General features: G+C 58.5%; 2 protein-coding genes across 2 annotated transcripts; one reads left to right on the top strand and one right to left on the bottom strand.

Annotated features, from left to right (window-relative positions):
• Positions 1-6,178: 6,178 nt before the first annotated feature.
• On the top strand, positions 6,179-9,733 carry GINS2 (GINS complex subunit 2; the record flags this gene model as incomplete). Its single annotated transcript, XM_079541344.1, has 5 exons — positions 6,179-6,268; positions 7,228-7,342; positions 7,985-8,084; positions 9,154-9,280; positions 9,608-9,733. The coding sequence occupies 5 exons, from the start codon at positions 6,179-6,181 to the stop codon at positions 9,731-9,733; spliced, it is 558 nt and encodes a 185-aa protein (XP_079397470.1).
• A 2,471-nt stretch (positions 9,734-12,204) lies between these two features.
• Positions 12,205-24,594, bottom strand: GSE1 (Gse1 coiled-coil protein; the record flags this gene model as incomplete). Its single annotated transcript, XM_079541671.1, is given in 15 exon segments — positions 12,205-12,339; positions 13,386-13,489; positions 13,681-13,947; positions 14,185-14,535; positions 14,622-14,729; positions 14,850-15,120; positions 15,274-15,386; positions 16,042-16,621; positions 17,960-18,285; positions 18,645-18,946; positions 19,056-19,247; positions 19,394-19,591; positions 19,886-20,064; positions 21,332-21,528; positions 24,381-24,594. Coding segments are annotated over 15 exon segments (3,507 nt in total). The 5' UTR covers positions 24,565-24,594.
• Between the last annotated feature and the right edge of the window lie 1,717 nt (positions 24,595-26,311).

Raw genomic sequence — 26,311 nt, 5'->3', positions numbered from 1 at the left:
TTCTACCAGTGCTCTTTTCCTCCAGGCTTCAATTTGACTTCTCTGTCAATGCTTCGTGCTCCCGTGCTGCGTGCTGTACTGCCTGCAGCCAGCCCTCCAGGGGCAGGCAGTGATTTCACTCCACTTAAGTGTCAGCTCAGAGCTCCATTGATTTTGATTTTAATTTTTTACCACAGCTTTTAGACCACGTTTTCACCCAACCTTCCCATCCTCATCCCAAAGCAAACCCTCCCTGTGCATTTTGCCTTGGTTTTGGCTGGCACATCGTGTCCTCGGGGAGGATGGAGGCGGATTGCTGGCTGTGGGATGGAGCTTCCAATAACAGAACTGTGCAAGAGGTGAAATCGTTCCACGTTTGTGTGGCTGTGCAGAGTGCCCCAACTCAGCCCCTTGCAGCAGGGCTCGCTGCTTTCAAGTGCAGAGGGGCAGAGGGGAGCAACCCAGCACGCAGCACTGGAGCTGGGTGCAGGAGGGAGCGGTGCCAGGAATGCCCTGATCTGCACAGCAGCAGCTCGGGAAGGCTGGAGAAATAATGCAGCCCTTCCTAGAAACGCACTCCAGAGCTTAAGAGCAGACCTAATTGAAAAGAAAAAAAATGTACAGAGGGGATAAAAGGGCAAGCTGGGCTCAGATTAACCTGGAGCTCAGCGAGCTGGGAAGCGGTGGCCAGGTCTCAAAGCCAATTCCCAGCCCAGGCCCTGTGCTACCTGCTGAAGCCATGCCCAGCAGGGCAGCAGATCGCTCTGGATGTGGTTCTGGCAGCAGAGCCCAGCACGCTCCAGCCCTGTGCTTAAGGTACGTGCTCGCTTTCTGCTTCCCTTTCTGCTCTCTGCAACAGCAGCCGTGCTGCTTCCTGCCTCTCTGCCCAGGCCTGCTGCTGTTACCCCAGGGGATTTTCTTTGGGATGCTTTCTCCTTTTCCAAAATGAGCCCGGCTGGTGGCTGAACCAAAGGGAACACTGTAAACGAGCCCAGGGCTGTTTGCCCCCCCCAGCCCGTGGGGAAGGCTGCAGAAAGGTGTCTCTGTGCCTTTCAGGTGTCACCGGCCCAGCTGGAGAAGTGCTCAGCCCGCAGAGCTAACCACAGTTATTTTAGCTCGCTGCTGTTGCTGTTCACCTCCCAGCTGCAGCAAGGCAGCTCTGTCAGCTGCTCGCAAGGTCCTGTTTCAGCAACAAACACAACTGCTGCTCCTGCCCCGGTTCAATCCAGGGCTCTGGAGTTTGGGGCTTTTTGTCCCCTCCAAACAGCAGCAAGAAGGACTTGAAGAGGCATTAAATAGCAAACGGAGGGATTTTGCTGTTCAGACCGGATTGGTGCTGCTGAGTCTGGTGAGGGCAGGGGACCCCCAGGGATGCTGTGTGCATTGAGCGCCCTCTGCATCTTGGACTCTGCTGCTGGACAGGCAGAAAAGTGCATGACCCATTCATCTGTCTGTTTTTTGGGCCTCGGCCTCCAGGTGCTTCCTGAGCTCTGTCCTCTGCTCGGTTCGAGGCTTTCCCTTGGCTCCTGCCTGCAGCCAGGAAGGCTGTGAGGAGGGATTCCCTGGATGTGACGCTGCCCTGGATGTGAATCTCTGCTTTTCAGCTCTCTGAAGGGAGCATCTCCTCTTATCACTGCAAAGGAGTCGGATATGCAAAAACCTCCTCCGGCTGCTTTTAATGCAGGCAAAGGCAGAGACTGTTCACCTCAGGGTGAAAGCTGGAGCTGTCATCCTCAGAGCAGCAAGAGCCCCCCTGCATGGTCCTGCCTCTAGGCTGCTTTTTGGGGTGGGCAGGTGAGACCCCGTGGGAAACACCCTTTCTGGCCCCAAAAACTGGAGCAGGAGCATCACCACTTTCTGGGTATGGACCTCAGCATCAGCACCCACACACCAACCCCGTGCTTTTCGGATGTTTAGGTGCCCTTCCTGCCATAGGGGATGCTCAGGTTCCAGGGGCTCCAGCTCTCTATCAGCACCAGGCTGGGCTGTGCAGTGGGGTGAGAGAAAAGCACCGCTCCCCATCATCCACCCACAGCCTTGGCAGGGCTCGGATGGGACCGGAGGGGGGGGAGAGCAGGGAGGGAAGGATGGGAGGAGCTGGGACTTCACCAACCCGATTAACCAGGTTAGAAACCAACCTTGCAAAACCCACAACACGGATGGGAACAGGGCTGGAAATCCCCCTCTCAGCTCACAGTGGGAGCTGGGATGCAAGGCACGTTTGGCGGGCGCAGCGACAGGTAAGTGGCATCCCCTTCTATGTGGCCAGGGCTGAGTTTTTTTTGTCCCATTCCCCCTTTCCAACTCACCTGCTGGGACCTGGCTGTGTTCTGTGTATCCCCTCCGGGCACATCACGGAGCTTTTTCCGCGCGTGCAGCGCTGATGCTGCGTTGGTGACTCCTGCAATGAGTGTCTGTGGGTTTCTGGAGCGTGAACTCATCGGCGATGCAAACATCTCTGTGACACGGAAACGAAGTTGAAGCTCCAGCACCAGCCAGCAAAATGGTGGTGGGGGAATCGCTCTGCCTGAGCATCTCCCGGCTGTGTGAGAGCGTTCAGCCCTGGGGAAGGGGCTCAGGGAGGGAGGTGCTGCTCAGCTCCCTGCAGGCCCTGTGAGGTGAGAGCAGGAATGAGGCACCAGCCCTCTTCCCATCAGCTGTGGGCAGGAGGGATACAAATTCCTCAGTGAGGGGATGTCACTTCAAAAGAAGTGTGAAACGCTGCAGTGTGTCCTGCAGCTCTGAAATGTCAACTTCTGTCCTTGAGGTTTTACCCACCCTGATCCCTTTCATATCCCGTTTGGAAAATGCCCCTCTCATACCAGCTGCCTCCAGGAATTCTCCACCTGCATTTCTCCAAAAGCTCTTGGCACACCACAGGAACCCAGAGGGATGCTCCCAGTCCCAGTCATCCTCATCCTCCTGCAGGTTTGGCTATTTCTGCTCCCAGGTGGCACCCCAGGATGGGAGATGCTTTGCTGCGAGGTCAGACAGGTGCCTCCTATATTTCCTGCCCATGGGCTTGGGCTCCTCTTTGCAAGCATCAGTTGCTTGCACCAACCCCCATCCTGCCCTGCTCGCATCCTCCTCACCCAAACGAATTTGCAGCACAGCCACAGCAGCAGGGATGCAGGTTCCCAGCACAGGCTGCAAGGCTGGGGTGCTGAACTCTTTCTCCACCCTCCCAAAAAGTTCCTCCCCAAACTCAGCGGCTGGGATTGAGTCACCGAAACGCCGTGACATCAGCCCGTGGTTTTTCTGCATTGCTTCCTGTTGTGCCCAGGCAGCTCGCTCGGGTGCATATATATATATATATATGTGTGTATGTCTATGTATTTATATATAAACTCATAGGTGCATGCTTTTAGCCAGCAATCAAGTCCTCTCCCGTTCCTCCTGCTCGAAGCATTACCGGCGTCGCTTCCCGTCGCTGTGCTCCCCACAGCCCTCATCTCTCTCTTTAAGCAGTGAGCAGTGCTGGAGAGCCAGGAGCAGCGGCGAGGCCCCGAGAAGAGGATGAGAACATGGGGCTCAAGTTATCCTGTCTGAAAGGTGGGTCTGGGTGGGTGCCAGGGTGGTTTTGGGCAAAGGGATGCGCTGGGGACGTGGTGCTTTACTGACTCCTAAAGGTATTGCTGCTGCTTGCAGGAGGGGTTTGGCCTCTGGAGGGATGATGCTGCGGGTTAAAGGAAGGGGATGTGGGTATTTTTTCCAGCCTTATAAAATGTGGGGTAAGGTCCTGAGGTTGCTCAAGGCTTTGGAGCACCCTGGGATGCTGGCATCTGGGACGCTCAGGGAGAAAGGTGGGTACCCCAGCCCCCAAGTTCATCCCGAGCGTCTTTAATAGCATTGCCATCCCCAAACTTCAATTTTCTTAATGGAGTCGAGCAACCGCGACGTCTGCCGTGGCATAGAGAGAAAGGAAGTGGGAGCTTTTAACGCGCCGTGACGCTGAGCAGCACATCTCCCATTAGCTCTTAATGCCGCTTGGCAAAGGGTTGGGATGTGATATTGGGGGTGGGGCCGTGGCGTGGCACTGGGGGGGGGAGGCTGGAGGGATGGGGTCTCCCCCAATCCCAAAGGGATGCGATGGATTTTGTACACGTGGGAGCGCATCCATTTTTCGGATGGGCCCAAGGACAATTTGGGATGCTCTGTCCTCTTTCATGGTCAACCCAAGCACAAACGCTGCACCCGCTGTCCTGTGGAGACCTTTGTCACAAGGGATGCTTCACCCAGAGCTGAGCCCTTGGCACCGCAGGGGAGCTGCTATGCATCACCCGCGCTGAAGCATCCCCAAAGTGAGGTCAGAGCCCAGGGAGTGCAGCCCCCAGACATCCCCCCCAGCCCCTGCTCTCCTCCTGCGATGGGCTCAGAGACAGCAGTAAAATAAAACACCCCCCTGCGGCTCTCTTACATAAGGCAGGGTTTAATCCTTAATTAAAAAGAGATTAAAAATATCAGTGTCTGTCCCCTTCGGGCATTTTCCTCCTGCAGAAGAATTAAACCTCCCTGGCCGCTCGCTGTGTGTGGAGCTGGGCTTTCCTCTTGATTAAAACAGCAGATTAGAGCTCTCCGTGGCCCAGCAGGCAGGTGGGCAGCTGGGGGCTGTGGCACCCCAGTGAGAACACCGGGGATGAAAAAGGTTGTGCCGTGCCATCACGGGGCTCTGGGGATTCTCCAGTGGCTCACATAGGGTTGAGCAGAGCATCGCATCAACGTACACCCCCTATTCCCTGGCCTTTCTTTCTTTCTTTCTTTCTGTAGGTTTGAAGATGTGTGTGAGCAGCGGGAATGGCAGCACCGGGACCCCAGAGCCGGATGGGAAGCACCTCCACGTGCCTTCCATCATCGTCACACCACCCACACCCACAGGGACCATGTTGTGCAGGGACACACGGAGGGCGACGGGGGGGACGTCACCACCCTGCAGCCAGTGCTGAGCACCCAGAGGGGACACCGACAGCTTCAGTACTGCTCCAGGGCTGAATCCTGCCCTGCTGGGGGTGATGCTTCCTGGTGTGCTGCTTCGCTGGAGAGCCCCAGGAGAAGACGGCGTGCAAAAGCAGATGGAAATTTAATTTTTTAATGACAGCAGCAGATGGCAAAAGACACAAAAGTGTATTCACACCATGTCAGAGCCATTTATAAAGTGCCTGGCGGAGCTGCAGCGCGTGCTGGTGGCACCACGGGTATAGCAATGGATGGGGGATCCTCTCCTGCAACCCCCAGACCTACCCAGTGTGGGCTGATGGGTGTGGTGGGGAGCACTGGTCCTTTGGGCTCAAAACGGAGGCATGGATGGGTGGATGGATGAGTATGAGTGATTGGATGGGTGGATAGGAGACTAGGTGGATGGATGGGTGGGTGGGTGGCTGGACAAACAGAAGAATGGATGCACGGATGGATTGATGGATGCATGGATGTACGAATGGGATGTATAAATGAATGGATGGATGAATGGACAGGCACATGGGTAGACGAATGGGTGGATGGATGGAAGAGTGGATGGAGAGATGCGCGGACAAGTGGGTGGGTGGGTGGGTGGATGGATGGATGGATGGATGGATGGATGGATGGATGGATGGATGGACGGATGGACAAATGGATGGATAGATTGATGGTTGGTTGGTTGGATGGATGGGCAGATGGGTGTGAGCCTGTGCTGGCTAATGAATAGAGGGAACAGGCAGCCAGACCATGCCTGGCACATGAGCACAGCTGGCTGCCCACGGACACCCAGGCGGACGGACGGACAGACCTCCGGCCCCGCGGCCCATGGAAAGGCCGGGGCACGGGGCGCTGCTCCTCCTGACCGCCAGGGGGCAGCAGCTCCGAGCGCCGCGCACATCGGGCCCCGAGGCGCCCCGGCAACAAGTGCTGAACTCTGATTGGTCGGTGCCCCAGGAGGCATCAGGATTGGTCCCGCGGCGAGCGACACAGAACAGATAGAGGGAGGTAACCAATAGAGGTCCACGGCCGAATGAAACAACCAATCATCTCTCTCCAAGCTGCGCCGTGTCCCGCCCTCACACGGAGAGCGCGAAAACGGGCCCGACGGCGGAAAGCGGGGTGCTGTGGGCGGGGCTTCGCCGTCGGGCAGCCAATAGGGAGCGAGGGCGCTTGGCGGGCCCCATGCCGGTTCCGGTCCCCGTTCCCGTCCCAGTTCTGCGCGCGGCGCCGGTCCGGGTCTGTACGCATGGAACCGGCCGAGGCGGAGTTCCTGGCCGAGAAGGAGCTGGTGACCATCGTGCCCAGCTTCAGCATGGACCGCGTGCACCTCATCGGGGTCAGCGGGACCGGGCGGGGGGGAACGAGGCGTGGGGGGGGCTGGGGTCGGAACCTGAGGGGACGGGGGGTGAGGCCTGGGGGGCTGAGGGGACAAAGAGCGGGGAGATTGGGGGACGGGGCCTGAAGGGATTGGGATCAGAGCTGGGGGTGAGGGGGTGGGAATGGGGCTGCGGGGGTTGGTTGGCTGGGTTTGGAGATGTGGGCTCGGAGAGGTTGGGGGGTAAGGGATGGGGAGTTTGGGGGACAGGGCTTTGGTGGGTCGGGGATTTGGGATAAGGGTTGGGGCTTTGGGGGAATGGAGTTTGGGGATCTGGGGAGTGAGGGGATGGGGGATTTGGAGGGGAAAGGGGGGTTGGTTCTGTCAGTTTGGGTATCAGCTGAAGGGATCGGGGACAAGCAGGGGGGGATTGGGGGTCAGGAGCTGGGGGGATTGCGGGATAAGGGAGGGAAATCGGGGTGGGGGATTTGGGGGAATAAAGCTTGGAGGGTTTGGTTTGGGGGCTGATGGGGTTGGGAACAAGGGCCAGAGAGCTTGGGGATAAAGGATGGGGAATTTGGGATTGGAGGACAGAGGTGTGGGGTTTGGGTCAGGGGCTGGGGGGGGGGTTGGGGCTGCACACAGACAGCTGGCACCTTTGGATGTGCCTCAGCCTGAGCCCAGGGGGCCACGCTTCTATGATAAATGTAATTCCTGGCAGTAACTTCTGTGAAACACTTTGAAATAGAAAATGCACTGGGAACGTTCCTTATTGCTTCTCAAGGAGAGGAGCAAAAAGTCTGCGAGCAAGAATTATGGGAAGCCAGAGAAGGAAATTCAGATGCTACTCAATTTAGGCTTTTCAAAATCCCTTGGAAGTTCCTACCATCCAGACGTGACAGAGACCAAATGAGCAGAGAGTACTGCGGCATCCAAGCCCTTTGCAGCTGCCTTATTCTCATCTTCAGTTAATTTTCCAGGGGGATCTGGGCCCTTTCAACCCCGGTTTGCCAGTGGAAGTGCCTGTCTGGTTGGCCATCAATCTGAAGCAGAGGCAGAAGTGCCGGCTGATACCCCCAGAGTGGATGGATGTGGGTAAGGACAGCAACTTCCAAGGGTACAAAGGCAACACAGAAAAATCTCTGGTTTTCACCCTTACTGAGGAGCTTAATTGAACTGATGCAAAGCAACTGTGAGAGAAGAACCTAGTGTTTCTCCACTGGGGTTCTTCATATTTGCATGCAATGCCATCTTCCCAGTCAGGGCGTTTGACTTCTGCTCCTTTGGTGAGCAGGAGTGGGGTTGGTGGAGGAATAAGAGACCTTAAGGGAGCAGTCCTGCTCTATTCATGCAAGGGCACAAACACTCATTAGTGCGAGTGCTTTGTGGCTGAAGGGGACAAATCCTGGCAGGTGAAAGCTTTGGTCAAGCTGGTGTGGATCCAGCGTGCTGTGCCAAGCACCTGTCAGCATTTTGGCCCTGGTGAGAATCTGTTCCCCTTGGGAGCTGAGAGCTGCTGTGGCAAAGCTGCTCCTAGAGCCCAGGACAGGCATTAGGTGTAAGGGGTCTTTGATTTCATTATAGAAGCCTTTTCCTGTCTGTACAATGTCCACGTTTACACCGGCTTGAATCAGAGATTTGGTCCTACAGGAACAACGTGCTGTTTTTGCCGGGGGAGAAGTGGGTCAGAAGAGTTGGAGCTCTGCCACTGCCTGACATTCCTGTCTGTGTTTTTAGAAAAGCTGGAGGAAATTCGGGACCAAGAGCGCAAAGAGGACACCTTCACTCCGATGCCCAGCCCCTATTATATGGAACTCACAAAGCTGCTCTTAAACTAGTGAGTGGGAAATGTATTGTAACAGTTTCCACCTGACTACATGCTTGCATAGACAATTTTTCAAGCTTTCTTTGGCAGCAGCCCCAGAGGGCTGTGGGAAAGTGAGAGTTAATGGGGGTTTATTTCACAGCGTGCCAAGATCTCGCTGCAGCCGTTTTCTCATGGTAGCTTTGCATTTCAGTAACTGGGGATTGCTTGTTCTGTGCCCTGATAATTGGGGCTGCGCCGCTTTATTGAGCAGCAGCTGAGCGTAGAGGCCTCGAGTACAGACAGCACATTCCATGGCTGCAATCTGTTCAGCAGCCTGAACCCTCCAGGCTTCTTCCTTGGCTCTCCTTCAGGAGGAAAGCTCCTCTTTCCTCGGCCTGAGAAGCAAGAGAGCGGGGTTATTCCGAGTCTGACCTCGTGCCTGCTGCGGCATTTCACTTGTAAAATGTGCTGGCTGGTATTTTTCTAAGCTCAGGCTCTCCTGACTTGAAGCCCTTGATTACAGTGGGGTGGTCGTTTAAGCACTGGCTTCTCCTCTGGAGACGACGCTGCTGGCGTGCGGCGTCTTCGCTCACGCTGCAATAACCCTGACAGCTCTGTCTGTGTGAATGGATCTCATCTCTCGAGGTCCTTATGGCAGCACTGAATTGCCTTAATGGGAGGCTGAGGGCACGACTCGTGAAGTCCCTTCAGCTTAACTCTCCCCGATGGAGCCACGAGAGCACAGACCGGGCTTCGGTGGCAGCCGAGTGCTTCCAGCTCCCCTCCCGTGTGTGGCTTTGGCCACGTTATTGGCTGTGCTCGTACCTCGCACCAGCTGGGCAATTACAGAGCAGAAGGATTGCAGCGAGAAGCAGATGCTGCATCAGAGCCGAGAATTCCTGGGTAAATAAACCACCCCAAAAATCCCAGCAGCGGAAGCACCAGGCTGGATTTTAACGTCGAGTCGCGGCGTCGTCGTCGTCGTTTTTTATACAGCAAACTGCTCCGCTTCTGCCTTAGAGGGCTGAAGAGCTGCCAACATCACTTATGCCAGTGACATAACACACGAGGCTGTTCTGATCCTCTCTCTCTCTTCCAGCGCCTCTGACAACATCCCCAAAGCAGACGAGATCCGGACGTTGGTGAAGGACACGTGGGACACACGGATGGCCAAACTGAGGCTGTCTGCAGACAGCTTCGTCCGGCAGCAGGAGGCCCACGCCAAGGTGAGGTGAGATGGGATGCAGGGATGCAGGCAGGGCTGTGCTGGGAGGAGTCCAGCTGCTGTGTGTGGGCTGCTGGTTGATGAGAGCTGCTTGTGGGTGCGCTGGTTGGGTGTGTTGTTCCAGAGCCGTGGGCAATGTGGGTCAGGTGCTGAAGCCTCGTGTCGAAACCTCTCTTGATGGGCTGCTGGTGGCTCCCCGAGGAGCAGCAGTGGGCAAATAGCGCTCGGGTTGGTCTGTAGAAGCTGCAGGCTTCTCTTAGCTGCTCCCTCGGGGTGCCGCCCTCCCTTCAGCACAGCTCTGCTCTACAAGCTCTGCTTCCTCTTTCAGCTGGATAACCTGACGCTGATGGAGATCAACACCATTGGGACTTTCCTTACTCAAGCCTTAGACCACATGTACAAGCTCCGGACCAACCTGCAACCTTCTGGGAGCACGGAGTCCCAGGATTTCTGAGCTCTTCTGCTCACCCCAACCCTCCCAGCACACACACAGCCACTGTGCCAGGCTTCCACCTCTCCGTGCACATCTGCCAGAACCCTGGGAGCTTTGTGAGCCATCAGCCACGTGCAGCCCGTGCCCGGCAGCAGCTGCAGAAGCAGGGTGAGCTTCCCCTGCCTGGGGAGGGAGCAGGGCAGAGCTGGCACAGGGCATTCCCTGCACGAGAGCTCCACGAAGCCCTCGCTTCCCCTTCGCAGAACTTCACCTCTCCCTTTGGTTCAGAGGCTGCTGCCAAAGACGTGCACGGATACAGGTGGTGGCTTGCCAGCATCCAGCTAATGATGTCGGGCAGATCTCTCTGCCCTGCAGAGCGTGGGTGTACTTCATAGAGGGAACTTCTGAGGGCAGCACAGGCCACACACTGGCTTGAAAGCAATGAATTTCAAGGCAGAGCTTCGCTGCGGATTCGCTCGGAGCCTCAAAACAGGGAAAGATGTGCCGGCAGCGAGAGAGCTGGGAGGCACACATCCATCTGCTCCATGGAGAAGGACAAAAGAAAATGGCTTTTCCCTCTCTGGTTGGTGCTATTGAACCTCCCAGCACCTGGGCCATCACCAGGCTGAGCAGGGACCCCAAGGGAAGGGGGGCAGGACCCCAAAAGGGGGGGTGGCAAAGCTGGGAGCAGTGCCCTTTTCTTATTGCTGCTGGGGGAGAAAGAATCCTCCTGCCATCGTCAGGAAGATTTTATGATGATGATTTTTGTTGTTGTTCTGATGTTTTCAGAAATGACAGCCATGGAGTCATAAATACCTACTTGCTACACTCACCCGATGATCTCCTCCATCACAGTTAATTCAAACAAAGATGCTGAGAACAAGTTTAGGGTGGTTTTTTTTCTCCATCTCTTGGTGGTTTGCTCTGACAGCATCTCCCTGCCCCAGCAGCTCTGCCCTCCGCTGCCCCAACTCTTGCATGGACAAAACGTGGCCCCAAGGAAGCACTGCTGTGTCAGAACCTTGATATTATGGGCTGGCATGGGGAAGGGGGGGTGGATCTCAGCATGGAAGCGAATCTGCAAGCCAGCCCTGGCTGTGGAGCTGCAGCAATGAGGGCTGAACGGCCGACCATTTTCCATCCCTGTCTTCCTTCCTGCCCAGCACACAGGGAAGGAGAGCAGATCGTGTGTTAACATTCACCACGAGAACACAGGGAACTGAAAGCACAGGGGTCACCTTTTCGAAAGGCCGTGAGCTGATGTGGTGGCAAACAAAGAACAGCTTCCCCTGGGGGCGCAGCCATGAGCCAAGCTGTGAGGGCAGGGCAGCAGCTGGGCCGCCCCAATGGGCTCTGATGGTCTCAAGGGGCTTTGGGGCTGCTCCCCATGCCACCCCAGCCTCTGGCCCCATCAGTATGGGGCTCTCATCAGCACACGGCTGCCCCAGTGTTTGGTGGGGGGGAGGGGGGGGGGGGGGGGGGGCAAAGAGCCAGAAAGCAAAAGGCAGTGGAGAAAAGAAGATGGGGGGGGGGGTTTGGAGCCAGCCCAGGGATTCCTGGTACAAACACAGAAAGGAGAAATGAAAAGCAAACAAAAAGAGGTGCAAGGGGGGGGGGGGGGGAAGCAAAATAAAATAAAAAGCAAGTTTTTTTTTTATATATATATAACAATAATAATTAAAGCAATAAAAAACATACAAAACTTTTTTCCTTTTTAATATATATACACATGACAAGGCTGAAGCACTTTTTTTTTTTTCTTTTTTTTTTTTTTTCCTTTTTTTTTTTTTTTTTTCTCCTCTTTTTTTCAGTCTCTTCCATTGCCAAACCATCACCCCACACCCCTCCAAATGTGGGACCCTCCCTTCTTTCCACCCCCCCCCCCCCCCTCCTCCCCCCTCCCTTTTCCTCCTCCCCTTCCCCAACCTTTTCCCCCCTCTCCCCCCCCTCAGGAACGAAGCGCTGCTCCGAGGGTTCATGGACTTTATTGGTTAAAGCCAAGTGCAGTGCTGGGGGGAGCCCCAAGCTTGGGGGGGGGGGGGGGGTCGTCTGTGTGTGTTTTGGGGGGTCTGGGGGGGCTTCCCCTCACCCTGCAGGGCTCCTCCAGCCTTAGTGTTGCTGGCAGTGGAGTCTTCCATCAGAATGTATAAAATGAAATAAGAAATGAGCGATAGAAAGTGTGCGTGGGGTTGGGGGGGGGGGGAGTGAAGGAGGGATGGGAGGGGGGGGGACACAAGGTCAGAGCCCAGCCTCCCTCACATCCCCCCCCCCCCCCGCCGCCCTTTGCTTCATGCATGGCACATTCTCCGTTTGCTTTTGTTTTGTTGGTTTGCTTTTTTTTTTTTTTTTTTTTTAATTATTATTATTTTATTTATTATTATTATTATTATTTTTTTTTAGCTTCAAACCTCCCAGTGAAAAATATTAAATATTCAAGGTAATAAAATAGATTATTATTTCTAGACTATATGTTCGGCCTAGCCCAAGGAGGGTCACCTGGGATACCCCTTGAAATAACCCCTAGACCACTGCATTGCAGGCAAGGCAAGGCACTTCCGCAGGTGATCCAGCTCTGCTTGCAGTCTCTCTCGTTCTGAGACAATCTTCTGCTTCTGGGTCCTTAATTCCTGCAGGGAGGCAGCAGAAGGGCAGCGTCAGGGCAGCAGACAGGGAGTGCAGGGGATGGACAGTGCAGGGAACAGCGGGGACTTGCAGGAGTGTGGGGACACTGGAGGAAGATGTGGGGATACTGAGCGGAATGGGGACACTGCAGGAGGATGGGGGACCTTGGAGGACCAAGGGGAGATGGCAGGAGGATCGGGAGCTGCAGGAGCATTTGGGGATGCTGCAGGAGGATGGGGACCTTAGAGGGCCGTGGGGAGACTGCAGGAGCTTCGGGACATTGGAGGACAATGGGAACATTGGAGGACAATGGGGACATTGCACGAACATCAGGATGGGGAGGGGGGACTGAAGGGAATGGGGCACTGCAGGAAAGTGGGGACCTCAGAGGGAAACGGGGGGGGGGTTGCAGGAGGATAGGGGCAATGGGGACACTGCAGGAGCATGGGGACACTGCAGGGTGATAGGGCACTGTAGAGGATAAGGGGAGGTTGGAGAACAGTGGGGATGTTGGAACAGGATGGGGGGGATTGAAGAGAATTGGGGGACTGAAGGGAGTGGGGGCATTGCAGAATGGGGAACTACAGGAGAACGGGGACCTTAGAGTACAATGGGGAGATGGTAGGAGGATTGGGCACTGTATTGGGTGGGGATATTGTAGGAGGATGGGGACACTACAGCAAGATGGGGACATTGGAGGACGATGAGGACACTGCAGGGGATGGGGACGTTGCAGAAGGTGGGAGCACTGCAGGAAGATTTGGGAATACCCCAGGAAGATGGGGGGATGTTGGAGGACAGTGGGAACACTGCAGGAATACAGGGACACCGGAGGAGGTATTGAAGGGAATTGGGGTGTTGCAGGAGGACAGGGGGATTGAAGGGAACGGGGCCACTGCAGGAGGATGAGGAACTTAGAGGACAGCGGGGAAAGCGCAGGAAGATGGGGACACTGCAGGAGGATGGGGACACTGCAGGATAATGGAGACCCCCCCCCAGGAGGCCTGGATGCCCTGCAGAGGCCAGGTGCCCCCCCAGAAGCCCCACTCACCGCCATGCTGTGCGAAAGCTGCTCTGCCGTCAGGCTCAGGCTGTAGTGCTGGGCCTCCAGCCGCCGGCACTGTGTCTGCAGCACTTGGCGCTCCAGGTTTTGTTCTGCAAGGTACAGGGATTGGGGTGAGCACCTGAAAGCCCTCGCTCCCTGCCAGCTCCCAGGACAACGCAGCCCTTCACCGGCTGGATGGAAAAGGTCTGGGTGGCGGGCCTGGGGGCAGCAGGGCGTAAGGTGATGCTTGGTGACGTGACCCCACGGCTAACCAAGCCAGGCCCCAGTCCCCAGTCTCTACCTTCTATATGTTCCTGGTAAGCTTCAAAAATTGCCTCGATCCCTTGCCACTTGGGCCTGGGGCACTCCTCCTCATCCTCCTCCTCGTCTTCCTCCTCCTCATCCTCGGAGGCCGAGTCACGGCGGTCCCGTGGCAGCGGTGGGGCGAGCGCCCGGTGCCCCTCGGCCGTGCCGTTGTGTGGGGCAGGAGGGCGGCTGGAGGCCTGAAGCTCAGGGATGTTGTAGTGGATGGAGGCGTCCAGCTTGTGGTTCTGCTCCGCCGTCCCCCCTGCGGGCACACAGCGTCAGCCCTTTCCCTGCTGGCTTCATTTTTCTCAACCCCACACGTTGAAATGGATGAGTTTTGCTACAACCCAGCTGTGTTTTCCCCAGCACTTCTGGGGAACCTCTCCACAATCTTTCCCAGGGACGCTCTGGGAATGGGGTTACAAGTGCATTTCCCCATAGTGCCAACCCACAGCTCTCCTGCCCGTGCCCCCGTGAGGTTGCTGCCCCAGCACGGTACCTTTGTGCTTCTGCAACGCCTTCTGCGTGGACTGCAGCACGGACTCGTGGAACTGGTGGGCAAACTCCTCAGCAATAAAGGGCTCCCAAGGCTTGCTTTTGCCATTCATGCTGTGGGACAGCGGCACAGGGACGTCCTTGGGCAGAGGGCCCCTGACATAGCTGAGGATGCTCAGTGCCTTCTTCCCCGAGTGCCCATCGCTCAGCCGAGGCTTCTCAGCCGCCTCCTTCACCCTGGGCAGCTCTGCAGTCCTCAAAGGCTCCACTCTGCCCGGCTCTGATGGCTTCTGCACCTCGGGCACTGAGGCTACGATGCCAACGGGCTTATCCGGGTCCAGCAGCAGCGGTGGCTCTTGGGGCAGAGGAGCAGCGGTGTCGGCACAGCGGTGCCCCATCGGGCACTGGAAGTGAGGGGGAAGGAGAAGTGGAGAAGCTTACCGGCAGCGGGGCCGCTGGGGCTGTCCCGTGGAGAGCTCTTCACCACCACGGCGGCCGGCGTTGGCTTCTGCTTCATGGCCTGCAGCATCTCCACCAGCTTCTCCTTGTCTGCCGCATGGGAAGCTGAGGTTTAGTGTAGCCTCTGCTCAGCAGGGTGTGCTTGCGGCACCAGGCAGCCCCGCACTACGGGGACAGGGACCCCCACCCCAGCACGGGGCATGGCGTTACCTTTCCTCTTTTCAGCGCTGATGTGCGTGAGGTTGAAGATGGTGAGGAAGCGTTTCTTCTCCTCGAAGTTGGGGCTGTTGTTCATCTCGTCGGGGCTGTAGCGGGTGGAGAGGGGGAGGCGTGGGGAGGGCGTGCGGCGCTTGTTCTGCACCGTGGGTGGTGAGGGGCTGCGCTCCCGCAGCATCCGCCGGCGCTTGCGCCGCTTCTGGCTCAGTAATTCCTCCTTCTGCTGCTGCGTGGTGAGGCCGAAGAGCTGCAGGAACTCCAGCTTCTGGGGCCCGAGGGGGAGAACAGAGCTGGGTCAGCCCCGGAGCAGCACAGCACCTGTCCCCACCCTTCACTCCCATCTCCATCCCCATCTCTATCTCCATCCCATCCCCAATCCCAACTCGGCCCCACAGCCAGCTGAGTGCTGTGCCCATACCTCAGAGGATGTGTCCAGCTTCAGCGGGGGCTGCTCGGCCACGCACCGGAGATGTGCCCGCACCTCCTCCTCGTCACTGTCGTCGCAGGAGTCATCCAGGTCATAGTAGTAACCTGGGGATGGGGAGAGGCTGATAATCAGCCTGCGGGGGGGCATGCTGGGACCCCCATATACTGCTGGGGCCCTGGGAACCTGCTGGGACCCCCAGGAATGGCTGGGATCCTGCTGGGTAGGGATGCTCACCGCAGCATCCCAGCTCAGCTCTGTTTTGGGATGGTTTGCAGGGGGGGACTGGAGGAATTACATCTCTGCGGGCTGCTTGTAGTGGGAGGGCTGACTCTCCCCTTGCTGCTGGGGCACCAGGGAAGGAAACACCCCAGGAGCACCTCGTGCCAGGGACACTGGGGACACACTGTCTGCCTTGACAGGGGGCACCAGGCTCAGCAGGTTAATGGGGCACAAGGGGGGGATGGCAGTGCTGCCCCCACACCCCGTTCCATCTCCTCCTCGCTGCTGTTCACATCCCCGCTCGCACAGCCCTATTAATATTTAAAACCAGCTTATTAGCCTCAGTTCATCATTTATTAATTGGGCATGTCTAGAGCGGAGGATTTACCAAGCTGCTCTGATTTGGCTTTTGGGAACATTTGCATCGAATGCCTGCAGGCTGGGCTGATGGCATCACAGGGGAACCCCCTCCTGGCTGCCCCCATTGGGGCCCTGGTCCCTGGGGGGGGGGGGGGGGGGGGTCCCAAGCCCCCTCCTCACCTTTCTCCCGGGCTTCCCGTCGCCGGCGCTCCTCCAGGTCCAGCTTGCTGACCAGCCTGCGGTGCTGCTGCACGAACTCATCATAGATGTACATGGGGTCCTGTGCGCGGGGCTGGGGGGGTCTGTAGGGCGAGCTGGGCTTGGTCACCTCCCCAAAAGGGGTGGCCGGGGGTCTCTGCTGGCTCAGGATGCTTTGCGTGGATTTCTCCAGCTCGGCTAGGAATGGTGTGTGGGTGAAGCCTGTGTGCTCCGCAGCGCTGGGCTCTCGTGGCAGGGGGTATTTCTCCAGCGCATCCCTTTTCCTGGCACTGTCTTCCAGCTTCTCGGGGCAGAAGACTCTCTCCACCTTCACCAGTGGGATGCCCTGCCGGCTGGGTTCAAAGGGGGCCGGGTGGCCGTGGAGGACGTGAGGCTCAGGGAGGCGCCGGGGGGGCTCCGAGGGGCTCTCCATCAGGGAGACAGGGTTCCAGAGGGATGTGGTGATGGGGTGGTGCTGGGGTTTGGGGGAGATGAGTGGCGGCGGACCACCGAAGTGCTGCCCTGGCTCACGGATGCTCGGCTCATGGCGGCTTGGTCCCGACCTGCAGGAAGGAGAGGAGAGGGAGGGATGGAGAGGAGAAGCAAACCCTCTGTGCAGGTTGGATCTGGGGAGAAATGATCTGTTGGGTGCACAGAGGAGGGTCGGGAATGGGACACATGACAAGGGACCACTCCACGGGACTGGGATGGCACAGGCACTCAGCGCACAAAAAGAGTGACGCTGCAGTGAAACCTTCCCTAAACACCCAGGGAAGGAGCAAACCTGTTAGCAGGATAAATATTTCATGTGCCGAAGAGGAGCGTTTAACGCTTTTCCACTCGAGCGCTCCAGACCTCTGCGCAGCAGAGCAGCGAGGGCTCAGCGCTGCCAGCCGGGTGGCAGCTGCCACCGTGCCACAGAGAGCTCCTGCAGGCTGAGGGCATCACCTGCCCCGGTGGAGAGTGGGGTCCCTGTCCCTCCCCACCATCTCGGGGTCTTTAGTGGAGCTTACAAGGGGCGAAGGCAGGATGCTGCGTGAGGGACCGGGATAAGAATGAGATGAGGATAGGGATGAGAAGATGGAAATGGGATAGGAGGAAGATGAGGCTGTAAGAACACCCCCCCCTCTCCCCCTCTCCTACTTGCTGCTGTGCTCAGGGTGACCTTGATGTCTCTTCCCTGCTCTGGGGAGGGATGCACGGATGGGGGCGGGCGGCTGCAGCAGGCACTTGCCATTGTGCCGCCCCGCAATCCGCTCCTTGTTATACTCGATTAGCTGCACTAATCCCCTTGATATCCAAAAATAACAATGGGAGCCGGCAGCAGAGCCGACTGGATAAGCCCACACCACCAGAGCGCTCGGCGACAGAGCGAGAAAACCCGCGTCAATGCAGGGGCTGTGGGCACGGGGCGCCCCCCTCATCCCACTGCGCATCCCTCTATCGCAACAGCTTTCAGGCTGCGCAAGGGGGAAGCTGCAATTAGCGGTGCCGTCGCCTCGGCAGCACCTGGCTGCTCACTGCTGGCCCTCGGCCACCTCCCGGGCTCACCGCCTGCTGCCGCGCAGATGTCAGGCAGTGGCACCACACAGTGCTGCCAGCACAGCCGGCCTGGCTGGCACAGCACGGCGGGGACCTGCTGGCACCGGACACACAGCTCGCCTGGTGCATGGGGAGGGGGGGGGAAAAAAAGCATGAAGGCTGAGCTTGGGGGGAAGAAAGGGGGGCTGGTCCTGCTAAGAGCCAGCTCACGGGGTGGCAAAAATGGCAGCAAGATGGGATAAAAAAAAAAAAAAAAATCTTACAAAGCCTTCAGGAAGATTGGCACAGGGAGCACGGAAAGGGGCATCCCGCATCCTGGCAGAGAAGCAAAAGCCACCCGGGGCACACAGCCCTACTACCTGGGGTTGTCAGGCCGGTGCTCGGGCTCAGGCTGGCTCGGGGTGCGTCCCATGTCGAGGTGCTGCTCCAGCACCTGCTGGCGAAACTCTGACACCTGGGACTGGCGGTCCTCCTTCTCCTGGCGCAGGCGGCGCTGCCGGGCCAGCCACTTCTCCTCCTCATTGGTGCGGTGGATGAGCAACGCCGTGGCCGCGCTGCTGCCGGGCAGGGGGAAGACGTTGTGGTTGGGGATGAGGCTGGGCACGGGGTGGTGCGAGGTGGGTGGTGGGTGCAGAGGGTGCTGGAGGGGCTTCGGCGTGGGCAGCACCGAGTCCTTCAGTTTCTCTGGGGAACGAATGAAAAAAAGGGAGACGGAGGATTGGTGGGGTGCACGCTGAACCCTACCTGTGTGTGGAAGAGGGCCGCCCAGCATCCCCGTGGGATGGCGGCCTGCAGCTCCTGCTCCCAATGCCTGCTGCCAGCCCAGCTGCTCGGCGTGCCGGGGTGAAGTCAGATGGCACAAACGCCTCTCCAAGAGTCCCGCAGCAGCACCGCTGAGCGCACCGCAACAGCTGGGCTCCTGGCACCGCGAGCTGGCAGCCAGAGAGCTGGGCTTTGGGACCCGACCCCCTCAGTGCTGGCCCATCTTTACCATCTGGAGAGGAACGGGGACCAACCCCCAGTGCCACCCACAGGGTTGTTACCTGCTCTGCCGGGCTCCGGCAGCTTGCTGCGCTCTTCAGCCGGGTGCCCCCGCAGAGCATGGAGCTCGGCCACAGGCAGGAAGGGGCTCTCCATGGCTTTCACCATGCTCAGCTCCTTCTCCCGGGCACGCTCCCGCTGCCTCTCCAGCTCCCGCTCCTTCTCACGCTCCCTCTCCAGCTCCTTCTCACGCTCCCGTTCCCGTTCCTTCTCCCTCTCCCGGTCCGCTTCCCTCTCCCGTTCCTTCTCCCGTTCCCTCTCTCGTTCCCTTTCCCTCTGCCGCAGCTCCTCATCCATTTGCAACCTGCGAAAAAGAACCAAAGGAAAAACACCCCCATCAGGTGCCCGTTAGCCTCCCATAGACCCACAGACACTCCCCGCCTCCCCCCCATCTCCACCCCACAACCACTCACCTCTCAGCAGCCAGGCTGGAGATGCGCTCCGATTGCAGCGCGGAGAGCGAGGAGTGCGAGAGCTCGGCAGGGTACCTCACACCTGACAGGTGCAGGTGCATGGCAGAGGGGTGCAGGGGGGGCAGCGAGCCTGGGGCCGGCAGTGGGTAGAAGGGGGACCGCAGCGCTGAGAGGCAGTAGGAGTCGTCCATCCTGGGGAGACAGAGGTGCTCAGCGGGGTGCAAAACCCCAAGAAGAACCCTCCTATCCTGGAGGGTTGTTGCAGCTCGCAGCACGCCCCCTTGGGGTCATCCTCCCTCCTCCCAGTAGCATCCCTGCTGGTAAGGGTGAGTGCCTACCTGAAGGCAGGGTGAGGGAAGGGGTGGTGTGTCAGGTAGCTGGGGTGGTAATACGCAGCAGCCGCAGCCGGGTCCAAGCCGAGAGGTGGCAGTGAGGACATGCGGAGGTCCTCAGCTGTGTGGTAGGGCCGAAAGCTGCGCAGGTAATCCTCAGTGACAGCACTGGGTGGCACCACGTGGTGCACGGGACGCTGCAGGCTGGTGGGGAAAGGGGACAGTGAGCATCAGTGGGACGTCATCCCCACCTGAGAGGGGCCCGCAGTCTGCATCTTCCCACATCCCTGACCATCTTGCATGCTGCATTCCACACCCCCCACCACCCTGCACCCCACACCCTATATACCACATCTTACATCCCCTATCATCCCACACCCTGCATCCCTTATCATCCCGCATCCTCCCAAATCCCACACTCGGCATCAGCCCCGCATCCCACCCCCCGCATACCCACATCCCTGCTCCATCCCACATCTCCCCCTGACACCGACTCACTTGAGAGGTGGGAAGCGGGAGTCCTGGACCACAGAGCTGGGGGGCAGCCCAAAGGAGTATGGAGTGCCCAGGAGGTGCGTTGGGACCGTGGGAGCCCCCGCTTTCTCCTGTGTCAGAGGGGGCTCAGAGATGAGCCGCTCGCGGCTGCTGCTGCTGCTGCCTCGTGACCCTGCTTCTTGCTGGAAGGCAGAGGGGTAGAAAAGAAGAGCCGGCTGTTAGGGCATGGTGGAGAGCATCCCTGCATCCCCACTGTTAAAGCATGGGGCCGAGAGGCTGCATGGGGGTCACCCAGCTGGAGAAGGGGGGTGCTGATGCTGGGGATGGGCCAACAGCAGGACACGCTGTACCTGCCTGCAGATTTACAGGCAGCTTTGTTCTCCAGAGCCATTAATCACTCGGAGGATGCAGACACCAACGGCGCCCGGAGCAGCACAGCCGGTGTAAATCCGGCAGAGGCCCTTTGATAACAGCCATAAAACGCAGGGCCAGCCCCGGGGGGAGCCAATGGCAGCACCCCATCCCACTGCCTCATCAGTCAGGCGGTGAATTCCCAACCAGGATGAAGGTCACACGCACTGACCTCAGCTCGGGGGGGCACCCTGGGGTCACCTGGCAGCACCGTCCCCATTACAGGGGCTGAGGCAGCGATGGAAGGATGAGCCCTAGCAGCAGGAACCAGGCTATTCCTCCAATCAAAGGCACGGCAGTGCAGGCTGCAGGACCCCAGGGCAGGCTGCAGGACCCCAGCCAGCCATCGGGGACGGTCCCAAGGTCACCGCAGGCGGCACAAAGGCCGTCCCCCCGCAGCCTGTGCTGAGCACAGTGCGTGTGAGGCTGCGCTCTAATTACCTCCCCCAGCTCCAGGCGTCACGCTGCAAGCACAGCTCTGCCAGACAATAAAGCACGCTCGGTTAACCTATATTCCACTGGGGTCACTGAGGAGCAGCAGGACGGTGTGCAGGGGGGCTCGGTGGGGTGGGCAGCACCCGGTTACCCTGAGCCCCTCCATGTACCCAGGGGTTTGGTTTTGTTCCTCCCTACATCCAGCGTTTCTCATCCCTTCCCTCGCTTCTCCGCTTTGTGGTTTAATTAGTCCTTCCAAGTGGCATAATCCCCCCGGGAATCTGCTTGCAACATGCAAGAGGAGAGGAGAAGAACTAACGATGCTTCTTAATTAGCCGGTGCGTCGTCTCTCCCCCCCGCCACCCCCCCCCATCATCCACCACCTCCCCACTTCTCCCCGGATGGCAGCCTGGGGATGTGGCAGAGGGGACAAAAGGAGCACAGTGCCGGGCGGCACCACGATGGGGAGCAGCTCCCAGCACTTTTATCACGCTTGGCACAAGCAAACGGCCCTCACACTATCAGCACAGCACACGGCAGCCGCACACCCTCTGCTCAGTGCCTCGGTGTCCCTTTTGGGGACGGGCTCCCCATCCTTACCTGCCTGCCCTCGCTCCTCCACACCCCGTTGACCGTCTTGGTGGGGGCGATGGTGACGACGGGCGGCGTGCTGGGCACGCTGTGTCCCCCCGGGGGCACAATGATGGGGCCCATGGGGCCACGTTTGGGCGTGCTGGCAGGTGAGCTGTGGTTGGTGGCTGGTGAGGAGACGGGCGACGACTCGCTGCTTATCGAGGAACCTGGGAAACAAACACAACAGGAGAGAGGCAGCTGTTAGAGGTGCCAACCACCTCCCCCTTGCCTGGGGGGCAGCAGCAGGTGAAGCCATCCCTATGTCCACGGAGACCCATCCTCTGTAGTCCCGGGCTCAGCTTGGATACAGGGGCTCATTTCCATCTCTCTGCAAAGCCAGCTGAGCCACAGGGAGAGGGAAACCCAGCTCACTGCCCCCATAACCCAGCTCAGACCCCAAGGGTGAGCATCACCCCCAGGGCTGAGCCCATGCTCCGGTGCCAAGCAGTGCCAGCCAGGGCTGCTCCCAGACGCCGGTGTGAGGATGCATGAGCTGCTCCTGGTAACCCTTGGGCAAAGCTTTGGCTCCATTTGCATAATACATCCGTATTTGAAATTATACCCACCCCAGGGATGCTGGCTGTATTTGCAAGGGAAAAATAAAACCCTCTGAAATGGAATTAAGGCGGAGAGTGCAACGCGTGGAGAAAAGCAGAGCTGGAGCAGCAATACAAATTCCACTCTAACTGGGGCAGGAGGAGCCCAGCATGCGCTCGGCTGCAAATTGCCTGCACACAAATCCCCAGGCGAGGATCAGCTCCGGGTGCAGGAGCCAAAATGCACCAAACTGGCCACCGGCCAGAGTCTGGGGTGCCCAAAGCCACCACAGTGAGGCTGCCTGGGAGGTGACAGCTCTGCCCGGCCACGCACGGATGCCGTAGCCTTGCATGAGCCAGCCACCTCCCTTGGGTGTGCAAACTGTCTGCGAGCACACAAGCTGGCTGCCCTCAACACGCAGTGCAGCTCCTCACCCTGCACACATCCCCCTCCACTTCTAAACGCCCTCAGCACACGCAGCCCAGCGCCGGGACGTCCCAGCTGCATCCCAAAGGATGCAAGCACGGCAGGCAGGACGAGCGCAGCAGCACTCTGGCCACACCACCTTATGAATTATTCCCGAGTTGCTCTGAATCGCTTTCATTTCAAGAGCGGTGAGGCTGGGGGAGAGAAAGGCTGCCCGCCACAAAGGAGGCACCGATACGGATTTGACACCCACTGAAGTCTATCTTGTCAGCGCAAGGCCAACAACAATTAGCAGCCTAATCCCCTCTGAGCTGGGAAGCCATTACTCACCATGCGATAGCGTTAACAATCAATACCATCACAATGAGCCCGGCAATTAATGAAGCTAAAGTCTTACTTCAGAACCTTAATTCTCACTGTGTGGCTTTAAACGGGAGGGTTTGTGATCGTTATAATTAACTGGCGGTATTCAGCCAGGAGTTAGTCAATGAAACTAATCTGGATTGGAGATGACAAGAGGCACAGTGTGATGGTGTCACCTTTGTTTTCTGACCTCCTGCTTTCCGCTCAGCGATAGCAGATTAGCAGCTGGGGCTGACAGGCAAATGTAATTAACAGCTGAGACCCTGAAGGAGGAGGGAAAAAGAAGAAAGCAAAAGGGGGGGAAAAAAAAAAAAAATTCTACCCTGCAGGCAGAGTTGTGCAGGGGTGAGCCTGGATGCCCCGGCCAGCCCCTGAGCTCTGGGGTTCTTTGTGACTCGCTCCATCCTATGGGGATGGACTCAGCCCCGAAGCAATGAGGGATGTGCTGCAGGACCCCATCCACGGCCCCTTCCACAGCGGGATGGAAGCGTGTCCCTGTGCATCTCTATGCATCCCCACGTGCTGCAGGGCTGATCCGTGCATGCAAACCACCTCTGGTCCACAACACCACAGAGAAAAGCCCTCTGAAGGCATCATCCCATCCACAGCGTGCCCTGGCCAAGCATCGTCCCAGCTCTGTGGGAAGGGAAATGGGATGAGGATTGGCTTTCCAGGAGGAAAACCACAGCATGGAGCAACACCCAGCACTGCACTGCAGCCCACAAGCATGGGAACCCCTGGGATGAGGTACTCAGGTAGCCAGAGAGGGGAGGAGGATGGGTTCTGTGAGCAAACTGTGCAGCAGTTACACACAGCCCAGCAGAGGGAGGGGAAATCCAAAGGGATTGCGGCGGCTTAGCATGAGACAGCATTGCTGGGGCAGGAATTTGGGTAGGGCTGCACACGGGGAGAGCACTGCAGGAGGGAGGAGAGGGCAAGCTGGCAAAGGAAACCCCAAGGAACTGAGCAAAAAATATATTGCTTTGGATGGGCTGAGCTGCCTGCACTGCGCTGCGCCATGGCTCTTGCAAATAGTGTTTGTGAGAAGGTTCTTGCCAAGGGTCTGGGTTACGATAAGGAGCAGCCAGTGGGGCAAATATCAGGGAGAAACACTTTGTGTTTGCAAAGCGGCTCTGAAAGCCCACATACAACCCCCTTGAAAGCTGCAGCCCTGCCCCACAGCAGCACCAGGGCAGGATGGCAGAGGAGTGGGGTGCTGTGGGGTGGCAGGGAGTGGGGGTACCCTGCATCCCTGGGCACCACACATCCCTCCCTGCCCTACGCCACGCCACAGGGCTCCCGGTTACAGCGCTGGGCTGCAGCATGGGTTTGTTATGTAGCAGGGCTGCAGAAAGAACACATCCAAGGAGCCTCCGGAAAAATGAGATTCAGAGAGGGGAGGGAGAAGGGGAGGGAGGGGGGCGAGGACAAGCTCCGTGCTGCGCTCTCACCAGACTTTCTCTCGGGGTACAGCGAATGATATGGCATTTGGATTACTCCAGCTGAATTGAATTTCTAAACTGCCCCCTCGAGACACGGCATTGAGAAAAGACATCAGTGAGAAAACACCATCCTGCAGCTCGGGGCACCCGCGGTGCCACGGGGACACAGGGGTGGCGGTGGTGCTGCTGCATCCCGGGGCAACCCAAGGGTTGTTTCCATCCGTTCCCATCCCACCCGGCCCCATATGTACCTCTGGGCTCCTCAGCTTGCTTGGCGAGTTTGCGCAGGGCGGCGGCGAAGCTGGAGGACGGCGCTGCCTGGACGGACAAAGTGCTGCTGGCCGCCGGGCTGCCATTGGGGACGATGGAGCCGTTGAGAGGGGAGGGGGTCAGGGGGCTGACGGTGGCGGTGGTGCGAGTGGCGGTGGAGAGCATTCCTAAGGAAGGCGACTTCGACTCATGGCTCATGCCTGCAAACGAGAACAGCGCGGGTCAGCAGCACTGAGGGGTTGGCACAGGGTGGGCACAGCACCGGGCTGTGCAGCCCCCCTTCCCCCCCCTCCCCAGCCCCAGTTTGCCTCCAAGACCTCCCCATCCAGAAGCAGAAAACAAAAACTTCCCCTTCAGCCCTATTAAACCGGCCCCTCTAAGCTCATGTAATAGTGAGGAGCCCCCAGTGGGGAGCAGACCCCCCCCCCGGAGCCCTCCGTGTGCTCACAGTAAGCAGCTCGTGGCGGCGGGGCTGCAGCTTATGGAACAAAGCGAGCGCGCCCGGGCTGCTCGCCTGCAGCAAACAAGCTGCCACGGGGCCACCAGCTGCCGCCAGCGTCACATGGCCCCACTGATCCGGCACGCCGCGCTGATAATGGAGCAGGGGGGGCTCAGCATGAGGGAGGGGTGCTGGGGGGGGGGAAATGCAGGGCTGTGAGCATCAACGCAGCCCCCTGGCAAAACGGTGCAGCCGCATCCCGTGCTGCAACCATTGCAACCCCAAAACCCCACCGCTGCAGCCTCCGATCCCCTGGAGCGCAGCCCCCAGGTTGCTGGCACCGTAACCCCACAGTACTGCTTCTGCATCTCCAAATCGTCACCGCTGCACCCCCAAATCCGCACCATCACATCTCCACTCAGCACCATTTGATACTCAAATCCTCACAACTGCACCTTCAACCGGGGTGCCCCCCACATATATGCCTCAATCCCTACCAATGCAATTGCAAATCCCCATCGTTGCCCCCCATAATACCACCCCCAGTGGGCATCACTTCATGCCCAAATCCCCACTACTCCACTTACAAACCTCCACCACAGCTCCCCACTGTACCCTCAAGCTTCCCTTCCCCCCCCCCCCCCCACTCCCTGTGGCACATCCCAATTCCCACCCTTGCAACCCCAACTCTCCACCACTGCAACCCCAAATCCCCAGCACCACTATGCACCATTTCACACCCGAATCCCCACTACAGCACCTTCAAACCTTCGCTACTGCAACCACGCCGCACCCCCAGGCCCCCTCACTGTACACCTTCATCTCTAAAAGCACATCCTCAAATCCTCCTCATTGTACCCCCAGGTCTCCAACACTGCACCCAAAAGCACAACAGCTCTACAGGACCTGGGGAGGGGGGGGGGGTTGGTTTGGATATGGGCATGACACAGTGCACTCCACACCCCATCGGGGTGCCTGCCCCCCCCCCCTCCTTGGCTATCCCAGCCATGAGCTCCAGGGCTCTCCACCTCCAAAAACAGCAACTGCTGATGTCAGGACCCTTAAAATAGATTTCTAAATGAGCAGAATCATTAACATCGGGCTAAAATTAGCCCTGCTCCCTGGTGGTGGTGGTGGGGGGGGGGGGGGGGGGAGGCCATGCAGTCAGGGGTCCCATCGCACCGCATGGTGGCCACGTTGGCACAAGTCACCCCCAATGGCTCCTGTGCCAGCTGGAGGGCGAGGGGCGGCCAAGGTAGAGCAGGGGAGGGCACAGGGCCAGATGGGGGGGGCGGCGGGTGCCACTCAGCATGGATTAATCTTTGCCCCCCACCCCCACCCCCCCCCCGGCCCCGGGAGAGGCGGCCGTGCGCTCCCCTCTGCCCTCATTATCCAAGCATTTATTAACTCCGCTGCTCTCAGCCATTGACTGCCGCCTTGTCGACACGACAGGCTCATGTAAATTCATTATGA

This window comes from Tetrao urogallus, assembly GCF_951394365.1.
Source record: "Tetrao urogallus genome assembly, chromosome: 12".
NCBI lineage: Eukaryota > Metazoa > Chordata > Aves > Galliformes > Phasianidae > Tetrao > Tetrao urogallus.
Note: the sequence above shows the minus strand (reverse complement) of the source record. Positions and strands in the feature narration are given on the sequence as shown.